Source organism: Sminthopsis crassicaudata, chromosome 1, assembly GCF_048593235.1.
Source record: "Sminthopsis crassicaudata isolate SCR6 chromosome 1, ASM4859323v1, whole genome shotgun sequence".
NCBI classification, from domain to species: domain Eukaryota; kingdom Metazoa; phylum Chordata; class Mammalia; order Dasyuromorphia; family Dasyuridae; genus Sminthopsis; species Sminthopsis crassicaudata.
In genome coordinates, this window is record NC_133617.1 from 158,249,561 (window position 1) to 158,271,972 (window position 22,412).

At 36.6% G+C, this 22,412-nt stretch overlaps 1 protein-coding gene across 1 annotated transcript in view; it reads left to right on the plus strand.

Annotated features, from left to right (window-relative positions):
- CNGB3 (cyclic nucleotide gated channel subunit beta 3) overlaps positions 1-17,398 on the plus strand; it is a 274,698-nt gene extending 257,300 nt beyond the window's left edge. Inside the window, exons 17-19 of the mRNA XM_074278924.1 lie at positions 12,686-12,832; positions 13,405-13,576; positions 17,099-17,398. Coding sequence (XP_074135025.1) covers positions 12,686-12,832; positions 13,405-13,576; positions 17,099-17,377 — 598 coding nt within the window. The 3' untranslated portion in view covers positions 17,378-17,398. The remainder of the gene's footprint in view (positions 1-12,685; positions 12,833-13,404; positions 13,577-17,098) is intronic.
- Positions 17,399-22,412: the final 5,014 nt, after the last annotated feature.

Sequence of the window (22,412 nt, forward strand, 5' to 3'; positions counted from 1 at the left end):
TTTTTTTTTTTTTTTTTTTTTGGAGACTGGGGTTAAGTGACTTGCCCAGGGTCACACAGCTAGGAAGTGTTAAGTGTCTCAGATCAATTTGAACTCGGGTCCTCCTGACTTCAGGGCTGGTGCTCTATCCACTGCGCCACCTAGCTGCCCCTATTTCAAAAAACTTAATTATCTAATCTTAGACAAGAAGATCAAAGTTTACAAATGTCTTGGGACTATTGGTCAACTTTCCCATTCTCCCTGAATGACAGGCTAAACAGCAAGACTTTTGGTCCAAGTATTTTCTCATTGTAAAACTAGTCGGGTTTTTTTTAAGTCCACCAAGATTGTGGTCAATTTTCAGCCGGCTGATGAGTATTTTTCCTTTGATTCCATCACGGAAGTCTTCACACTTCATAAAAGGGTAACAGGCATAGGCTTGCCCAGTTACCTGTCCAATCTCTGATTTTGTCAGCTGGGGGCAGAAAAGGGGAAGGGGGAAAAATCAATTTGAAATAGTATCCTGATCAACTCCCTCTCCACAAGGGTGTATTCAAAAATATACCCAAAATAGATCTTTGATTGAGGAAAAGGGAGGGGAAGACTAGAAGAAAACACTAGCTGAAAACAGTATATAGACAGTATCATGGGTTTATGAAGTATTTTATATATATATATATATTTTTTGATCATTATATTTCAACATAACTGGTTTCCTTTTCAATTTTATAAAATTAAAAACCTTATTCTGAGAATGTTTCGATAGGTTTCATTAGTCTGCCAAAGGGGGCCTATGACAAGAAATGGGTTATATATTTCTAGTGTAGAGAGGGACACTTGAACTGTCAGGTTCAGTGTGGTAATGGGTTCATGTGTTTCTCTTCCAGGAATAATGCCAACATTACAGAGTTAATACTCTAACCCAAGTGCACTGTGGAAAGCTGGGGGGTGAATGTAACAGGTGCTGTCCTTAGGTCCCCCAAAAGGCAAACCATAGAAATGCCTACTTACTCCATTTACAGTAATACCAAGCCAAGAAAAGCACATATGATGGGTCATGTCAGCAGAAATTCATTTGTAATTATATCCAAAGAAAAATATCTTTGTAAGTTAGTAACTCCAGCAACCTTAAAGGGAAAAAACTCAATCTATTGAGAATTAAGTTCTCAACTATTTATATCCTATCAAATTCTCCTATTTTTGTTCATGAACCTACACAAATTTTTGTATAGTCTGTCATATTGATTATCTGATATGCTGCTTTTTGGCATCAGCATTTCCTAGATTCTTTATATGTAATGACATTTCATAATCACTAAAATTTTTAATAGTTCTAAAGAATTTTACTATGCTAATGTACTAGAATATGTTGTTAAACCTTTCCCCTATTCTGGGTCATTTGAGTTATTTCCATGTTTTACTTTTATAAATGTTGTAGCTACACACAAACTTATAAAACTTTCTTCTCCTTTGGGTGAGGACCCTGACTTTCCAAGTCAAGAGATTTAAACCATTTTCATATTTGTTAGCATTTGTTACAAGTTGCCAAAATGCTCTTTCACAACAATAAATAAATACACAGGAGCACCACTTTGCCTGCAATGGACATTTGCCATGTATAATTATCTTTCTGGTTTAAAGTTTTAACCTACATTTATTTAATAGCAAGATGTCATTTCTATGTGATCATTTGCCATCTATTTCTTTTTGTTTGTAAATTTTATAAGGAAATATCATTTTTAATAACATATCAATAACCTGAAAGTCATCCTTGATGCTTTCCTTTCTATACCCCTCAATCAGTTGCCAATTCTTATCAATTCTACCTCTAATATCTCTCTCATCCATTACATTCTCTATTCATATTCCTACTACCCTGTTATAAGTCTTCATCAACCTCTCACCTGGATTATTGTAAAAGGTTCCTAATTGACTTCTACCTTTTCTCTCTGTCTCCAATCCATCCTCTGCAAAGTTGCCAAAAAATAAATAAATAAATGATGGTCTCCAAGATCCATAGGGCAGAGTTCTGTTGTACTTGTTCAATCCTGTCCAACTCTTCATGGTGGGGTTTTGGCAGATACTGAAAGTGATTTGCCATTTCCTTCTCCAGAGTATTTTATAGATAATAGAAATTGAGGCAAACAGAATTAAGTTTTTTGCCTAATCTCACATAATTATTAAGTGTTTAAGAGCAGATTTGAATTCAGATCTTTTTAACTCCAGAGAGCACCATCTATATCTATACTCTACCTAGCTGCCTGTGAGCTAAGGTGAGTGCAATAGAGTATGATTGGAAGTAAGAGGACACAAACTAAATTGGAAACTACCATTGTTATTAATCAGAGTCTCCATTCTAGTCCTGGTGATAAGTAAATACATAGAGAGAGGAGAGAGATAGGTGATAAACAGGCAGACAGGTAGGTTGAGTATTTAATAAGTGCTTACTATGTGCTAATCACTATAAAGCACTGTTTATTCCCAAGGGAAAATTATCAGATCCCTGCCACAAAACAGGAATCTGTCAGCTGAAATTCATCACAGATCACCACTGCCAATGGATCCACGGACAAAGGAATCAGCAATCCCCAATTCTGAGGACCACCAAGTCTCAACTAACACATACAGATCAGTCCCACGACAGATAGGACCATCCTGTACCATATCAGTGTACCAAGTCAGATTCTAGGCTTTATGATGGCATCAGCAAAAGCACAGACCATCCTAGCTCCTTTTTTTCCTATCTCAAACTCATGGCAAATCCATGGGCAGAAGAAAAGGAGAGACAGAGATCTAGACTAAGAGACAAAGCCATACAACTTTTTGTTACTATAAACATCCTCTTGAATAGAATGACATTTACAAACATCATTATCTCATTTTCTCCTAACAACAAACTTCTGGAGAAGGTAATGCCAGTATTGTCACTTCTGTTCCATATTATCAGCCCCAATTTTCCCAAGAACCTGAAATTCTAAGAAATCTAGCGACTTAAGGTCAGTGCACCCAGACTTCCAGCCTGGTCCTTTAACCTCAAACCTAGCATTCTTTCTTCTGTATAAGGCTATCACTTCGGAGCCAAGATGGCAGAATAAAGGCAGGAACTTGCCCAGCCTCTCCCCCAATTGCTCCAAATTCCTTTAAATAAAGAGTTTAAACAAATGTTGGAGCATCAGAACACCCCAAAGAGACAAAGTAGAACATTTTCTAGTTGAAGGCAACTTAGAAGTAAGCAGCATCAGCAAGGAGCTGGACCTCTCAGCCCAGAGATAGCCGGGAGGACTCGAAAGGTCAGCAGAGAGAATCTGTGGTAATAGGGTGGGAGTTGGGTGTGAAGTCCCAGTGCAGACCCTACTGGCACAGTCCAGGCCCCAAGCCCAGAAGCATTGCTTTGGCACACTAGATCTTACTGCTATTATGGGGCAGGGGCAGTCCTGACAGCTTCAGGGAAGGAAAGAGAGCTTGTGGTCAGATTCCTCCAAGGATCCCTGAAAGCAGCTGCACAAAACTCCTGAAGGGTGGGACAGTGCACCCTCCACCCTGGAAAGAGATCCCTACTTTCACAAAGAATTAAAAGCCAAGTAATAGGCTAAAAAATGAACAGATAATAAAAAAAATTTCTGACCATTGAAAGTTATTATGGAGTCGAGGAAGCAAAGGATAACAAAGTCAAAGCTGAAGCCTCCAAGAAAGCTCTTCCTCCATGGAAGAGATCAAAAAGGACATTGAAAATCAAGTAAGAGCAATAGAAGGGAAATTAGGGAAAAAATTGAGAGTGGTACAAAAAGAAATACAAAAAGCTAATGAAAAGAATGCCTTAAAAAGCAAAATTGGTCAATTGGGAAAGGAGATATAAAATCTCACTGAAGAAAATAATTCCTGAAAAATAGAATTGAGCAAATGAAAGCTAATGACTTTATGAGAAATCAAGATAACAAAGCAAAACCAAAAAATGAAAAAAATAGGAAAAATGTGAAATATCTTATTGAAAAAAAAAAAAAACAACTGACATGGAAAATAGATCCAGGAGAGATAATTTTAAAAATTATTAGTTTACCTACAAGTCATGATCAAAAAAAAGACCCTGGACATCATCTTTCAAGAAATTATAATGTTGCCTCTTAAAAGATAAAAAGCGGAGCAATACAGAGAGGCTTGGAGAGACTTACATCAACTGATGCTGAGTAAAATGAATAGAACCAGAAGATCTCTGTACACTTCAATGCTATATGAAGATATATTCTGATGGAAGTGGATATCTTCAACATAAAGAAGATCCAACTCACTTCCAGTTGATCAATGATGGACAGAAACAACTACACCCAGAGAAGGAACACTGGGAAGTGAATGTAAATTGTTAGCACTACTGTCTATCTACACAAGTTACTTATACCTTCGGAAGCTAATACTTAATGTGCAACAAGAAAATGGTATTTACACATATATGTTGTATCTAGGTTATATTGTAACACATGTAAAATGTATGGGATTGCCTGTCATGGAGGGAGGAAGTGGAAGGAGGGGGGGGGGATAATTTGGAAAAAATGAATACAAGGGATAATGTTATAAAAAAAATTGCTCATGCATTTATACTGTGGAAAAAAATTCTAAAAAAAAAAAAAAAACAATAAAAAGCAAAAAATAAACAAATATGGGATGAAATGAAGTTGACCTTTCTGTGAAGAGCCTACAAGTCATGAGAAACTTTTAAAAAAAGAACTTTTAGTCTGTTCCTTTTCCTTTCTTTACTGCTCTCCCAATTTTTAGTTGGTCCCCTACCTTTTTGAAATTGACCTACATCAATTTTAGAATTAAAACTTTATGAAAAAAAGGGTCTGAGTTTTGTTCCCTGCAGACTCTGAATTCTCTAGAAGAGAATGGAATCTATGGACAAAGAATCTATGGATGCAAATTCTCCTCAAAATGTTTTTCTTTAAAAAAAAAAAAAAGAAAGAAAGAAAGAAAGAAAACTTTTTGAACTTCCACATTTATTTGCTACCCTCAGGTCTGTGAATATCAAAGTGTCTGTAGGGAGAAAGAAGACACCAGAGTAAGGAAGTACCTAAAATGTCTTCTGAAATTTTCATAGTGCACACACATGCACAGAAACAGACAGTTTTATTCAGATTTATTATTTTATTATCGTGGGGGGGGGGACAGAGACAAAGAGTTTTATTCAGAATTATTATTAAGAAGTTGTTAAAAATCCCTAGCAGCAGATTTTTTTCAATAACTGACCTAAATGCAAATTTTTCCCTATAGAGGCCTAGAAAGCAAAGACGTGACCTTTCTCTCTACAAACTGTGACCCCAGTTGGAAATGTGTGTTTAATGTTAAAAATGCTTAAAGTTTTCATCTGTCTCAATGCTTGATGTGATGACCTCTAAATAGAGAGCACTAGACTTTGTTTCTCCCATAAAAAATCTTTCAAGTGACAGTGAATGCTATCAGCATAGAATTATCTCTAATTTAATGTCTCCCAAATTTCCTCCAATTATTTGCCAGTTTTCTATGTGTCCCTGAAAGTAGTAGAAAGAAAACTAAGTTTGTAGACAACCTTATATCATATGTTGCTTTTATACCAGCTATGTGACCATGAATAAATCAGTTCACTTCTCCATGCTACTAGCACCAATTTTTTTTATAAGACTGTTACAAGGAAAATATTTTGTGAATATGACAGCTAAGGCATCACAATGCACAGTGCTATGCTGGAATCAAGAACACTTGAGTTCAAATTTGATACTCAGATACTTACTAGCTGTGTGACCCCTGAACACATCATTTAATTTTTGTCTGCCTCAGTTTCTCAAGCTGTAAGATGGGATAATAATAATGTTTATTGTAAGAATTTAATAAGATAATATTTGTAAAGTGCTTAACATGATTCCTTATACATGTTTCTACATAAATGCTTGTTTTCTTCCTTCCCTTCCTTACAGAAGCAAAGTTATGGAAGGGAGATAAAATGCATAGTCACTCTAATAAAGAATCATGTATTTAAAACTGGAAGAGACCTCCATAGTCAGCTAATTCCAGTCTCTCATTTTATAGATATGGAAACTAAGACTCAGAAAGGTCATATAGCTAGTAAGTGCTGTTGTTGTAGTTTAATTATTTTTCAGTTGTGTCTGATTCTTTGTGTCCCCAGTTGGGATTTTTTGGCAAAGATATTGGAGTGGTTTGCCACTTCCTTTTCTGGCTCATTTTACAGATGGAAAACTGAGGCAAACAGAGTTAAGTGACTTGCCAAGTCTACAAAACTTGTAAGTTTCTGAGATTCAAACTCAGGAAGATGAACTTTTCTGAATTAAAGCCCAGTTCACTCCATTAAAGCCCAGTTCACTCCATCAATTCAAACTCAGGTCATTTGTCTCCAAATTCAATATTCTTCCAACACTAGAAAAAGTTCCAAAATGCTCTGGCACTTATGAGGTAAGCTCTCTCATCATACATTTCTTCATTTAGTACAATAGTCACTCAGGTTGTTGATCTCAGTTATTCCATTATTCTCTGCTCTTTACCCACAAAGCCAAACAGTTGTCAAAGCTTATCATTTTTATGACCACAGAATCTCTCACATCAGTCCCTTTCTGGCTACATAGTCTCCAACCTAGTATAGACCTTCACTTCTCACCTGGACTATTGCAGCTACCTTCCAATTGGTTTTCCTACCTTAAGTCTCTTCCCTTTCCAAGGCATCTTACACAGAACTCCCAAAGAGATTTTCCTAAGGGCCAAGCATGACCATGTCATCCCTTTTTGGTAAACTCCAGTGTCTTCTTACTATTTCTAGGATCACATATAAATCCCTCTCAGTTAATATAATTCCTTTACAATTTCACCTTTTCATCTTTGCTATACATTCCTCCCCACAATCTAAAATTCAGTCCAAAATCATCTCACTGTTCCTCATACATGACACTTTCTCAGTTTTGTCACTATCTCTCACACATGGAACACACACACACACACACACACACACACACACACACACACACACACACACTTCTTCCTTACCTCCACTTCTTAGAATCTTTGTGTCTTCAAGATTTAACTCATTCATTCAGCTATTCCTAATTCCCCCAAGCAGTAAATGCTCTTTCCTCCCAAAATTATCAACCACCACACAAGATAACATTGTGCTTTGCAAACCTTAAAGTCCTATTTTTTTAAAATAATTATTATAATTTTATTATTACAGACCCTCCCTGAGAGAAAGGACTATTTCACATTTCTTTTCATAGCTCATATGCTTAACACATAGTAAGTGCTTAAAAATTTTGTCACTCTTATAAATGTAACTTCTTACACACACACACACACACACACACACACACACACAAAACCTTATCTCTCTTCCCTATATAACTTTTGCCTCCCAGATCCTAGGCTTCATATACAAATCCTAAATTAAATGGTATTAACATTAGGCAACAACTCTAGAAAGAAACAATATGATCTAGTGGAAACAGTCCACACTTAGAAGACAAAAGCTGTAGAGTTAAATCCCTCTTGATGCTGACTACCTGTGGGCCAAGAAGAAATCACTTCAACTCCCTCAGTTTTATCTGTAAAATTAAGGAGTTGTAGGAGATAACCTTTCAAAGCCTCTTCCAGCTTTAAATCCATCAATCTCTATGACCAATTTTCATTAGCCAATAAATTCCTATTACTCCCCACCTCTACTCCCTGGTGTGATTTATCTTATTATATCTTAAGAATTAAAATGTAAACCGAAGCAAAATTTAATTTTATCTATTCCCCACTTCCTCTATCCCACCCAATAACCTTACAATACCTGTAGTATTCATGACTTCTAACAGAAATCTAGTTAGCAACAGAAGGTGCCAAAATAAAAAAGTCTATTTTAGAGGCAAATAAGTGGTCCGAAACATTGGGCCTGAACTCAGGAAAACACGAGTTCAAAACCAGTCCCAGAGGCTTACTATGTGAGTGTGGACAAGTTATTTAACCTCTCCCTCAGTTTCCTCAACTGTAAAATGGGGATTATAATAGTACTTCCTTCACAGGGTTTGTTTGAGGATCATATGACACAATATTTCTAAAATACATAACACTACCTGTCACATAGTAGGCTTAATAAAATACTTGCTTCCTATTTTCTTTCCTTATGCACCAGTACAAAAGTATCTTACTTGTCTCCTCATTTTTTTTTTACCAATACCTGACATAAAGGATGGCAGTTTGGATTCAGTATTAGAGAGAGGAAAATATGATTATTTGAGAATGTATGCAACAATGAGAGTGATATAGAGATTGGAAGTAAAGACAGACAGATGATTAGAGATTCATTAAATAGCTATGAAAAGGAGAAATATATAATCTTAATTCTTGTTGAAAAGGGGATGAAAAAAATAATTTTATCTCAATGCTCCTGCTCAAACACTTTCAATGGCTCCCTATTTCCTACTGCATCAGATTTGAACTACACTTAAATTTTAAGGTTGTTCATAATAATAGCTAATATTATATAGCCCTTATTATGTAAAAAGTATTATGTTAAAGGCTTTACTACTATCTTCTTTGATCTTCATAATAATTCTGGAAGATAAATGCTATTATTATCCCTATTCTGTAGATAAGGAAATTGAGGCAAACAGGTTTAAATGTCTGAAGCCATATTTGAACTTAGGTCTTTCTGACTCTAACCACTACACAATCTAGCTGTTCCCATTATTATTTCCCTATTAATATGACTCCACTACTACAAGTTTATTTTTCTCTATTCTGCATATATTCCTTTGTTCTGAACCAGCCAGTTTCCTCAATGTTTGTGAATGTCATTCTCATTTCCACATCAGTGCTTTTATTCTTATTAGTTCCCTCACTTAAAATGTTCTCCCCTTCACTCTTTATGGCTGAACTAAAGTCCTACTTTTTTCAATAACTACTGTAGGAGTACTTCATTCTTCTTTCATTTTTCTCCTCTCTGATTTTCTCCAGAACTTCTAATCTGTACTGTACAATTTGACACCATCATCTTTTTTGCCTCTCATTGTTATCTGTCATTGCTACTGGTCTCCTTTCCCCAACTAGAGTCAGCTCCTTAAGAGAAGAATCAATTTTCCATATTTTTTAAATGGCTAGTATTAATGTTCCTCTTCCTGCCCTTTATGATCTAGCCAAGATAGGCTTCTCTATGTTCCTCATGTATAGCCCTCCATTTTCCATCTTTGAAACTTAGCACAAATCTTCTTCCATGCCTGAAATATATTTTCTCCTCACTTCAGTCTCACAGAATCTCTCAATTCTTTCCAGAATCAGCTCAAATAGCATATTTTCTGTGAAGTCTTTTCTGAGTCATCAAACTTTTAGTGCCCTCCCTAATGTTTGGCTTTTATTTTCTATTTCTTATGTCTATTTGTATTGATTCTGTGTATACAAATGCCTTTAATAGAATTTAAGTTCCATGACAGCAAAGACCAGTTCCATTTTTGTCTTTGTACTACCATCACCTGGCATATATACCTGGGTCACACTGGGCATTTAACAATCTTTTTCTGATTCACTAAATACGTAGTGAGCATTCAAAACACCAAGTTCTCTGTGTGGACATTCTTTCTTCCCCTGTTCAGTGTGCTATACCAAAAAAACTAAAAATCACCAGCTAGTAGAAAACTTTCTGATGAGAATAGTCAGTTAATAAATCCCACAAATACTTCTTGACTGATTATGAAAGTCCATAAAATATTTTGAAGAACTCTCCAAGGTTGCCCAGAAAATGAATAGTGGACCTGAGCTTCATCCTTACAGTACCAGTTCATTAATCTCTCTGCAGATTTGATTTGGTCAATGTAGGGAGCTCCCAGTGATGAACTTCTTCCAATATCAATAAGCATCTTTTCTGCAACTTACTCTTAGTTCCCGCTAGGTTAAAAGACTTGTCCAGCACCACACAACCAAAATTTGTCCCACATCTTCCTGACTCCTAAACTAGTTTTCTCTCTATGGTGCCATACTGAAGCTCAACTGTGTGATTAGATGAGCAAAGCCTTCCTTTGCCAGAGAGCTGGAAAAATACTCTATGGACAAGAAAGAAAAGAAGCTATTTTAAACATTGCTGAGAAAGTTTGGGTAAAATCCATCTGGCAGACAGACTATTACTCCGCTTCAAAAGCTCATCAAGATCTCTCAACCTGTGACCTATAGGCAAGTTTAATTAAAGCTTGAGAAATCTCAAAATAACCTGACATTTAAATATTCTATTTCTGTTCTGCTCTCACAGTCTGGCAGCCATGCATAAACACTCAAGTCTCACTCAGAGATCAAAACTGGGCAGCTTTCAGACCTGCCTTTATCCATCTTCAACAATCAAATGCTCAGTGACTGACTAGCTTTTCAACTGGATAATCCTGTGTGGGGTCCAGTTAGCCATTGATGTTTAAATTCTATAACTTATTTCACTTCTACAAAAGCAAAGCAAGGGTATTGCTTTGGACAAAATCTCAGACCTATGTCTTTTTTTCTTTTCCCTAAAGAATATAGAAAACTGGGACTTTAAAATTTTGCTCTATTTTCTGGGTTGAGAGTTACTTAACAGAAAGAATAGCAAAGAACAACAAGGGGAAATCAATCAACAGGCATTTATTAAATGCTTATTTATAAGTCACTGTGCCCTATAGGTTTATGTAGATATAAAACAATAGATATAGAGGTATAAAAACAACAAAAAAAAGGTATTAATGTATTCAACCACTATAGATTCAAGACACTTTTTCCAAATGCTAATGGAGATACTTCATTTTGGAAACAAGTCTTAAACTAGCCCCAGATTTCACCAAAGTACCTTTTTGGGTGGATTCTAGAAAAAGTGGATAGATGTTATTCTTAGAGAGAAAGGGAAAAAAGTGAATTTGTGGGGAGGGGGGTATTTAAAGCAATAAAGTCCACTATTAACCAGTGGGATTATGGATTACTTTACTTGCCTTAAATTACAGGAACACAGATTTGGAGCTGGGCAGGACCTTAAAGATCAATGGATTCAAATCTCTCATTTTAAGATGATAAAACTGAACTGAAACATATAGAGAGTCCCACAGATAGAAGGTGTCTGAGACAGGATTTGAACTCAAATCTTTCTGACCTTAAGATCAGCATTCTCTATGCAATATTCTCTCTCATGTCTTTGAATGGCAGCAATAACAGGGAATATGCTTGATCAATACTCCTCGGTGTATTACTGCCATAGAATGAAGAAACTTGTCTGTTTCTGGTTTTATCCAAACTGTCATTCCAGGATAGTGTCATAAGAACCTCACTATTTCGGAGGAATTTTCTTAATTCTTTTCACCTCCTAGCTATTGTATTTTTGATTAACATTTTCCTTCACTCCCCATTTCTTACTAATTGACTCTAAAGATAAAATCTTCCTGCCTATCCTGACACAGTGTATTCTCTAAATGCCTTGAGGAAATTTGTAGTATATTATTTTGGGTTGTCATATTCTGCACATTCACCTTTTTTCCTCATTCATTGGTATGTTGGATCTTTTAGTTATATTCACTCAGATTTGACCAAATATTTGTTGAGCATCTGCTATATATAAAGAACTTCACACTGAAGAAAAAGATAAAATTCTTCTTGACTTAAGGTAACAATAATAATAATAATAATTAATGTTTATATAGCTCTTACCATGTGGTAAGAATGCATGAAGTGTTCAAGGAAGACTAGCATCTCTGGTGTGAAGGCTTGCCAACTCTTTTTCAGAGCTGCTCATTTATCATTGGTATCCACCTTTTCCCAACTCTCACATCTAGCTCCAAAAAGCTGTAGCTTAGGCAGCAGCCATGCTATGGTGAACTTCCTTTGTACGTGGGCTAACTCAGATTGAGACTTCAAAACTGTCACTGAATTAGAGGCATGTCTACCCCACAGGTGAAGATTTCCATTCTGAGGAATGGATGGATGAGAACAATTTGTTCCAACAGCCATGAAGTCAGCTAAAGCACTGTGGAACACTTAGAGTTTGGTCAGACATAGAAAACACCCAGTTCATCCACTGCATCCTGGACATCATCTGTCATCTTGACTTTTGTCCTCCTGCTAGGAGGAGAAAATGAGACTGCAGACTTTCTGCAACTCTGCCTCACTTAAATCCTATTCATTCTAGAGTCATGATATCACACACGGTACAGTGGGAATTGAAAAGACTAAAGAGACCACTTTTAGTTAGAGTAAGTGTTCTTAATTTTTTGTGTCATAGAGCCCTTTGGCAGTCTGGGGAAGCCTATTAAGCTCTCCTCAGAATAATATTTCTCTCCTCCATTCACAACTGAAGGAAATGCTATCTTTCAGGTCTTTTTGCTTAACTGGAAAATGGAGACTTGACACTTCCTCTCTCTACTTGACAAGGTTATCATTGTAAGGAAAATCTTTGAGTTTTAAAGCTACAGAAATCTGAGTCACAATTAATATTATTACCTCACAGGGTAACATTTGAGGAGCAGATGAGATCATATATATATGAATGTGTTACAGCCATAAAGCCCTACATATACTTCAGGTTGAAATAACATAACATCCCTGACCTTGTCAGGAAGCATACCTGATCACTTGATGGTGAGGAAGTGGTACCATTTCTTAATTTTGGACACTACAGGGATTTCTGAAGAAAGATTCTCAAAGGAAGGAAAAAGAGAGATATCACAAAAGGTAAAAATGATCATTTTCTATTTTACAGCCTTCTGGCAAAAAGTGGAGGAAACCGCAGGACAGCTAATGTGGTGGCCCATGGATTTGCCAATCTCTTTATCCTTGACAAAAAGGCACTCAGTGAAATCTTAGTGAACTATCCAGACTCTGAAAAGATCCTCCTGAAGAAAGCCAAGTACGTCCTTAAGAAAATCCATAGAGAGAGGATTTTAATTTGTGAAAAAACTGAGAAGTACACACGTGAAAAGAGGGGAGAGAACATCAGACAGGAATACCTTGGATATTTATTGAGAACTTTGATAAGGGAAGAACTGGCAGCTGGTGGCAACAGATAACTTAGTCCAATCAACATATGTAAATCACTTATGCTCACAGAATTAGTGTTCTTTGGTAGACCTACCTTTGGTAGGAAGGTATGATTTTTAGGCTTAAATAGTAAGATAAGATCTTGAAGTGGTAAGGTATAATAGCTAGATGATATCCTATTTCTTTTCCTTTTTTTTTTTTTTTAAATAAGGTAAACGGGGTGTGTGTGTGTGTGTGTGTGTGTGTGTGTGTGTGTGTAAGCACTACAAAAGGAGGAAGAGTGACCATAGAACACAGGATCTTGACTTAGTGCTTTCTCTTAAGTTCTTTACATAATTTAGTTTGTACGAATAGATAATATTTTATAGAGAAATAATGGTCAGGATTTTATCTAAACTTTCCCAGAGTTCCTTAAGGATATCTCTTTTTGTCTGTTTGCAGATTACTTCTAAAGCAGAAGGCTAAGCCCACAGAGGCCCCACCTCCAGTGAAAGGTTTTGCCCTTCTAGTCCAGTCCAAAGAGACACCCAAAATGCTTAAAGCTTTGTTGGGTGGCTCAGGTAAAACAAGTCTTGCAAGACTACTCAGACTGAAGAAAGAAATCGCAGCTCAGGTAATGCATAAATTGTAATGCCAGAGAAACTGATGCAGGATAGAGGTTAGAGAACAATTTAATAATTTATTAAATGGGAGAGATTTACTGGGACCAAATGGATCCATGGTTTGGTCCCAGGACTGAATGAGACTATCCAATCCAACTGTGAATGTTGGAGATAAGATTCTTTTATAGGATAACAAAAATGGTGACAAAATGGGGGAGGTACCTAGGATGAGGATGACATAATGGAGAGAGGTACTGGAGAGGCTCCTGATATTCTAATGATATCTAAGATATAAGACCTTTATCCTATCAAACATTGAGGGAATGGTTGTAACCTGAGGCAGAGTAACTGAATAGGCCAATTAGGGAAACTAGGTCAGGACATTAAAAAGGAACTGTGGCACAACAGAATAATAAAAAATTATCTTCTGGGGAGAAGAGGGGTATCAGAGAGAGAAAGAGGGAAATTTCATTTATATAGCATTTTAGAGTTTGAAAAGCATGTAATATGCAATTATATATTTTAATGACCACAACTTCTTTACAAGAAGGGTATTAGCATTATTCCCATTTTACACATAAGGAAACTGAGGCTGAGAGAAATGTCAACAAGCACTTATTAAACTCCTACTACCAAATAACTATGTAATCTAGAGATAAACTTCCATCTTCTCACTCCCTATTCCACAAAAAATTAATGCTGTCAAGGAGTCCACAATCCAATAAAGGAGACAAAAAAATACAGTCAAAACAAACTGGAGATAATCAGACTAGGGAAGGCATGAGAATTAAATGGGATTGGAAGAGGTTTCTTATAGAAGGTAGGATGTTAGCTGGCACTTGATGAAAACTAGTAGATAGAAATGAGACAGAATTCTAGGCACAGGGGATACTTAACAGAGTTGGAAAATGGAGTATCTTTTGGGAAAAGCAACAAGAAGACTAGTACTACTGGATCTAATACTCAAGATTAAGTACTCAAAAAAAAGGAAGTTATAAAGACTGGTAAAGTAAGAGCTGGGCCAGGTTATACATACATATGGAGAAAGCTAGAGATAGTGATTTGGATATGGAAAAAGAGAAAAAGAAAGAGGAAGGAAGGAAGGAAGGAAGGAAGGAAGGAAGGAAGGAAGGAAGGAAGGAAGGAAGGAAGGAAGGAAGGAAGGAAGGAAGGAAGGAAGGAAGGAAGGAAGGAAGGAAGGAAGGAAGGAAGGAAGGAAGGAAGGAAGGAAGGAAGGGAAGGAAGGAAGGGAAGGAAGGAAGGAAAGGAAGGAAGGAAGGGAAGGAAGGAAGGGAAGGAAGGAAGGGAAGGAAGGAAGGGAAGGAAGGAGGGAAGGAAGGAAGGGAAGGAAGGAAGGGAAGGAAGGAAGGGAAGGAAGGAAGGGAAGGAAGGAGGGAAGGAAGGAAGGGAAGGAAGGAAGGGAAGGAAGGAGGGAAGGAAGGAGGGAAGGAGGGAAGGGAAGGAAGGAAGGAAGGAAGGGAAGGAAGGAAGGAAGGGAAGGAAGGAAGGGAAGGAAGGGAAGGAGGGAAGGAAGGAGGGAAGGAAGGAAAGGAAGGAAGGAAGGAAGGAAAGGAAGGAAGGGAAGGAAGGAAGGGAAGGAAGGAAGGGAAGGAAGGAAGGAAGGGAAGGAAGGAAGGAAGGGAAGGAAGGAAGGGAGGGAAGGAAGGAAGGAAGGGAAGGAAGGAAGGGAAGGAAGGAAGGGAAGGAAGGAAGGGAAGGAAGGGAAGGAAGGAAGGGAAGGAAGGAAGGAAAGGAAGGAAGGAAGGAAAGGAAGGAAGGAAGGGAAGGAAGGAAGGGAGGAAGGAAGGAAGGGAAGGAAGGAAGGGAAGGAAGGAAGGAAAGGAAGGAAGGAAAGGAAGGAAGGAAGGGAAGGAAGGAAGGGAGGAAGGAAGGGAAGGAAGGAAGGGAAGGAAGGAAGGGAAGGAAGGAGGGAAGGAAGGAGGGAAGGAAGGAAGGGAAGGAAGGAAGGGAGGGAAGGAAGGAAGGGAAGGAAGGGAAGGAAGGAAGGGAAGGAAGGAAGGGAAGGAAGGAAGGGAAGGAAGGGAAGGAAGGAGGGAAGGAAGGGAAGGAAGGAAGGGAAGGAAGGAAGGGAAGGAAGGAAGGGAAGGAAGGAAAGGAAGGAAGGGAAGGAAGGAAGGGAAGGAAGGAAGGAAGGGAAGGAAGGAAGGAAGGAAGGAAGGAAGGAAGGAAGGAAGGAAGGAAGGAAGGAAGGAAGGAAGGAAGGAAGGAAGGAAGGAAGGAAGGAAGGAAGGAAGGAAGGAAGGAAGGGAAAGAAGGGAAAGGCTTCTTTTTCTTGTCCAAAAACTATAAATCTAGAACAGGAAGACCCTCAGGGATTCTGACCAAAAAGAAACTATATTGCCATGGGTTATTCTAACCAAATACTGGAGATGTGAACATCAAAGTATAGCACACAACCTATGGCAACATAATAAGCATTCGTTTGTTTTTTATTCACCTATTTTCGTTTGTTTTTTATTCACCTATTCTCTGAACCAATGAAATCACAGATTTGTCCTTTTATTCACTTTCTGCCTTTCAAAGGCTCTTAAATCTAATCCAAATTATTACTAAATGGGGGACCAGACATATGATGAAATTAAAAGGAATTATAGATTTAGGACAAAAAAGAATCTTAGGAACCCAGTGAATCCAACCAACTCATTTTATAAATACTAACACTAAGGCCCAGACTAGTTAAGAGACTAAAAATAGCTGAAACCCAGAAAAGGACTTTTTAGCAAACACAATAAAACAATGACTAACATTTACATATAGTGCTTTAAGGTTTGCAAACTGTTTTGTGAATGTTATCTCATTTGATCCTGGCAAAAAAAAAAAAAAAAAAAAAAAAACTGGTGAGAGATAGGTGCTATCATTTTACTGATAAGGAAACTGAGTCAGACTGGAGCTAAGTGAATGTCCCTGGGTTACACATGTAGTAAGTTTTTTAAGGTTGCATTTGGGCAACCAGCTTCCTGGCTCTACTGCAACATTACCTTCTAGCTGTTGCAATAGGATTACAAAATAAAATCAATTATGTTGAAATTATCAGTTATTCAAAAAAAAATTCAAAATAAGTTCATCACCCCTATGTTAAAATTCTGTACTAGATCTAGAACACAAAGTGTATTCTGTCCAAGCCTATCTGTGACAAATAAAAGGAAATCTTTCTCAGAGAAAGATACTCATTTCTATTTCATTCTTTCTTAGCAACTTATTGATAGTCCTAAGTATTTTGAAATCTGATGTTTCTGCTATCTAAACAATCATGTGCTCAGTTAGGTGGAAAATCATTGGGCAAATGTAAAAATGCATAAGCCAAATCTTCAACCTAACTCAGAACTTCTATACTGACATTACACTTGACTTGTAGAGACTACATGCAGAGATTCTCTTCCCCTGAGAAAAATTGATATTCATTTTCTAAGCAATAACCTTGAGCATTAACGTAACCATTAGCCAAATGAAGTTGAAAACTCTTGGTTGTGATTTTAGGGCTAATTCTGTGTCAACTTTTTTTTTTTCCCCAGGAAAAAGATAAAAAAATTGAGGGAGTAGAGTACCAAGGAAATGAAGTAGCAGAAAAACAAGTGGATGGGGCCAAAAGTAAACCAGGAGATCAAGCAGGAAAAACGGAGGACAGGCTCAAATGTAAATCCACACCTATTACAGAAGGAGTGCCCCAACCTATGCCAAATGCAGTCCTACCCAGGGGAAACACTAAAGAATCACTTATCATCACCATGACCCCTTCCTCTAATGCAGAAGAAGAAATTCTTACAGTTGAAATCAAAGAGAAGGCACAGTAATAAATGCTTGATTTCATAAAAGTCTAGGCATTTTCCTAAGGGCAGAGTATCCAGGAGTGTAGCTTAAATGAATGAAAGAAGAAAAGTTTTGTTTCTTCTACTTCTGAGATCTTTCACAGGCAAATCATTGGCTTACTATCTCTTGAATTTGATTTGAAAATTCTATTTTATATAAGAATATCTAGAAGAATATTAATAATCACTCAGATTTATATTGGTTGTTACCTTGATACTTTTACTTATTCTTCATTTCCTTTTTCCAGTTCCATTTGTTTTCTACTCCATTTGATCATTGCTTCTTCCTATCATCCTCATTTTATCTTGATATTCTTAATTGGCTTAGTTCCTCTTATTTTCTGGACAAACTCCACCTGGTAGCCCTTTCTAGTGTGACACTATTTAGATATATATATGCCTATTTGTGTCTCTTCTTTCCTCTCTGTCTACTTTACCTTGATAATTAATGTGGGTTTAATTACCATCAAAAGTCTGATGACTTCTATTCAAAGATTAATGATCCTTCACATTAATGTACACCCTAATGGTGTTCACAAAACCAAATAAGAAACAGGCCACTCAACTAGAAACAAACAGGACTCCTCTAGGGCTAATATGCACTTCAGATGAAAAATGTCCCCATACAAAAGTCTAAACTCAACATACATATTCAGGGACTTTGGAAACTAGCCAGACCTAAAGTTTTTTTGGTAGATTAGAATAATATGGTGGGAAAGGGGAGAATATAACTTTACATGAGTTCTGAGGAAACAAATTTCATACTCCTATCAGTCTCCCTGTATAACACACAAAACAACAATTCAACCAAATAATTTGATCTAAACTACATGAAATTGAGTTGCAAAAGCAAAGAGGAAATTTTTGCCTCAAAATAACCACTGGAGTTTTTTTAAAAATTGTATGGGAAGTTCTGAGAGATAATGGAGCATCAAAGGATCTCAAACAAAGGTTCAATGCCCAGATGAGTATGTTGTAGACAGTATTGAACTATGTGGCAACAGAGGCCTCTTACAACTCCAAAAATCTGTGATTCAATGAAGCCTGTAAAAGGATTTTTTATTGTTAGACATTTGGGGCTTGTTTTAGTTTAATTATTTTTAAAAGGAATCAAATCTCCCAGGCTTTCATACAAATTGAAGATGCATTACTGAGCCATTTCTTTAAGGTCTTATTCTGAAGGATAGCAGATCTAAAATGTACTGATAAGTTCAAACCCTAGGAAAGGTTTCAGGATCAGAGAAGCAAGCTGCATCCATGAGTCCAATTGAAGTATACTTAAAAACATGCCAAAAAAAAATCTCTTAAGTTAATTAAACACTTTAGGATGCTGTCTTGATGACTTAATTAGTATCAATTAAACTAACAAAATCTGATGTCCTTAGGAAGCAGATAGTGACAGATTCTTCACAGAAGAATCATCAGAATTTTAAGAGCTAGAAAAGACTCATTAGAAGTTTAGAGACATGTAGGCTTCCATTTTCATAAATAACTTCATTTAACTAAAGAATGTAGAAAATAAAAGGAAAAAAGTTTCAAGTTCTTAAAATTTAGTAGCTTTTTTATGAGCAAAGTAAATACAATTAAGATAAAAAGGGAAATTGTAAATTGGGGGAAGGAAGGATAATCTTTGCATCAAACACTCCTGATAAAAAGTCTGATGTGTGGTATATGTATGGAAATTTAAAAACTAAGACCAAGAAGCATCCTCCAACAAATATTTGGCCAAAGAATATGAATAAACAATATTTTAAAGATTATTTGCCAAACTACAAACAATTATGTGAAAGCTTCAAATCATTAATGACAGAAATAAACGTTAAAACAGATTTTGCCTTATATTGAACAAATTTTCAAAGATTAAAAAAGATGGAAATATAGTCAATGTTGGAGAAGCTATAGAAAGACAAATACATTCATCTCCTGTAAAGAGAGCAGTGAATCTGCCCAACCATTACAGAGAACAATTTGAAATTATGCAGTAAAAGTCTCTGAATGTAACTTTGACCCAGGGATCCCACAATTAGATGGTATTTCAGGAGATCCAACAGAAAAAGGGTCCCATACATACTAAAATGTTTAAAACAATATTTTTGTGGTAGCATAATGTTAGAAATAGAATGGATACTTACCAAGTAGGGGAGAACCAAACAAGTTGTACTATATAAATATATTGAGATACTACTGCATTGTAAGAAAAAAAATTAGAAATTCAAAGGAATGGGAAGACCATAAAATGATAAGTGAAGTAAGAAGAACCAAAAAATGACAACTGACAGCACTAAAACACAGCTAAATGTTTTGTGATTCTAATGACCAACTTGGATAAGGAAAAGGATCAGAAAATGCATCAAGTGCTGAATGAAATGAGCAGGACCAGGAGATTGTTGTATACTTCAACAACAATACTGTATGATGATCAGTACTGATGGACGTGGCCATCTTCAACAATGAGATGAACAAAATTAATTCCAATAGAGCAGTAATGAACTGAACCAGCTACACCCAGCGAAAGAACTCTGGGAGATGACTATGAACCACTACATAGAATTCCCAATCCCTCTATTTTTGTCCACTGCATTTTTTATTTCCTTCACAGGCTAATTGTACATTGTTTCAAAGTCCGATTCTTTTTGTTCAGCAAAACAACTGTCTGGACATGTATACATATATTGTCTTTAATTTATACTTTAACATATTTAGCATGTATTGGTCAACCTGTCATCTGAGTGGGGGGGGGGGTGAGGAAGGGAAAAATTAGAACAAAAGGTTTGGCAATTGTCAGTATTGTAAGATTAGCCATGCATATATCTGGTAAATAAAAACTATTAAAAAAGAAAAGAAAAAAATGCATCAAGTTTTCAATAGGAAGAAAATGAACTAGAGATGGAGAATGTTTTATAAGGTTTTGAGCCACTCCACAATTCATAAATGATCAAAAGATACAAATAGAAAGTTTTTTCCTAAAAAACCAATGCAAATAGCTATGAGAAAATATGTTTCAAACAACTGAAAATAAGAGAAATATAAATTAAGGTAATTGGAAAGTATTTACCTCACACTTATCAATTAGAAAAGATGACCAAAAGATACAGGGACAAATATTGGAGAGTCTTCAGGAAAAGAGGCATATTGTTGATTTAAGTCATTTTCAGCTATGGCGTCTTGACAAAGATCCTGGAGTAGTTTGCCATTTCTTTCTCCAACTTATTCTACAACTGAAAAAACTGAGACAAACAGGGATAAATAACCCTTACTTGTAAATGACTTATACAACAATAATATTCGATTACGTTTTTATAACTAACTTATTCAGCCATTCCCTGAATGTAATAAATGTAAATAAATGTAATTTTTAAAAAGGTTCACATAGCTAGTAGGGTATCTGGTGGCAGATTTGAATTCAGGAAAATGAGACTTCCTGTTGATAGGGTTGTGAATTGGTCCAGATATTCTCAAAAGTAATTTGAAATTATGCCCCTTAAATCACTAAATTGTGCATGTCATTTGACTCAGCAAAACCCCTATTAGCTTTACACCTCTCAGATCAAAATGAGGAAAAAGAACAACATATAGAAAAATATTTAGAATGGATCTTTTTGGAATGACAAGGTGTAATGTCCATCACTTGAGGAATGGTTGGACATATGTTATATGAATGTAATGAAATACTATAAGAGATGACAAAAAAAAATCCAACTTCAGATATTTAGGGATTTGCTTGACTATGCATATTTGTTTTAAGGACTTTCTTTTTTTTTATTGAGGGGCAGGGAAAGAGGAAAAAAAATAAAAGCTTGTTAATTGAAAAAATGAAATAAAATCATATACTTTCAGATGGAGAATCTGTTTTACTTGTCTGTTTTTCTTTTTTATATGTGGAAGATCACTGGTTAGAAATGGATAGAAATGACTAAAAAGTAAAAAATAAAAGTCAATAAAAATTTTTAAAATAAATGCTTTCAGAATATGACACAGACCTATATATTGGAGAACCACACACAAGAAATATAAATGATGAGTGTACAACATCATCTCACTACTCTTAACCTGCAACTCTCTGAAGTCTCATCATACTCCTGTCCACTCCTCTCCACCACATTCTGTTTCTCACCTGCAAGCAGTTGAACTTCCTCACATATAATCATTTCTTTCAACCTCTTCCACCAAAGGGATGGTGAAATGGGTTAATAAGCCTCTCCCTAGCAAAGGATGCTACTAGTGCAGCTACATAGGCTAAAGGGAGGGGGCTACAACTCTCTGAAACCATTTTGATATTTCATCAAATTGTTTTGTTTTGTTTTTTTTAAAATAGGCTTTTCCCTATAAAAACCTAAAAAGGGAAGGGGTGAAGCAGGCCAAGAAACAGCCATTAAAATCATCACATTCCTGACTTTCTAACACAAATCTGGAAGAGGAGGTCGCTTAATGTATGGTTTGGAAGAAAGCTTGAAAATTGAATTTGTCAGGTGCTCAGGAGCCAGGGGAAGTTTGTGTTGGCTAATGAGTCTGCAGAACAGAACTAAGGGTAGTCAGAGGCTTCAGGCTATATTCCTCAGCCCCTCCTACTGCTATGCCAAAATATAGCATTTGCAGAAGAGACTTCTCATTCCATCAGCTGATTAGGGCCCATCTCTTTGACCCCAATCAGCCAAGAGAGTCTAGATTCTGCAGCACATGCCTTCATTTTTTCTGCCTCACCACTCTGAGAGACTCACAGGGCTCCAAACCTTAATATGTACATGAGTTATTTTGGGGTTTTTTGTTTTTTTTTTTTTCCTGAGGCTGGGGTTAAGTGACTTGCCCAGGGTCACACAACTAGCAAGTGTTAAGTGTCTGAGATCAGATTTGAACTCGGGTCCTCCTGAATTCAAGGCTGGTGCTCTATCCACTGCGCCACCTAGCTGCCCCCCATGAGTTATTTTGTTAAGAATATTATCAATAAGTTGTGCTGAAATCCACAGCCTACTCTTCCAGCTCCAAGTCATGGCACAGAAGGTTTAAAAAAGAGAGAGTCCAA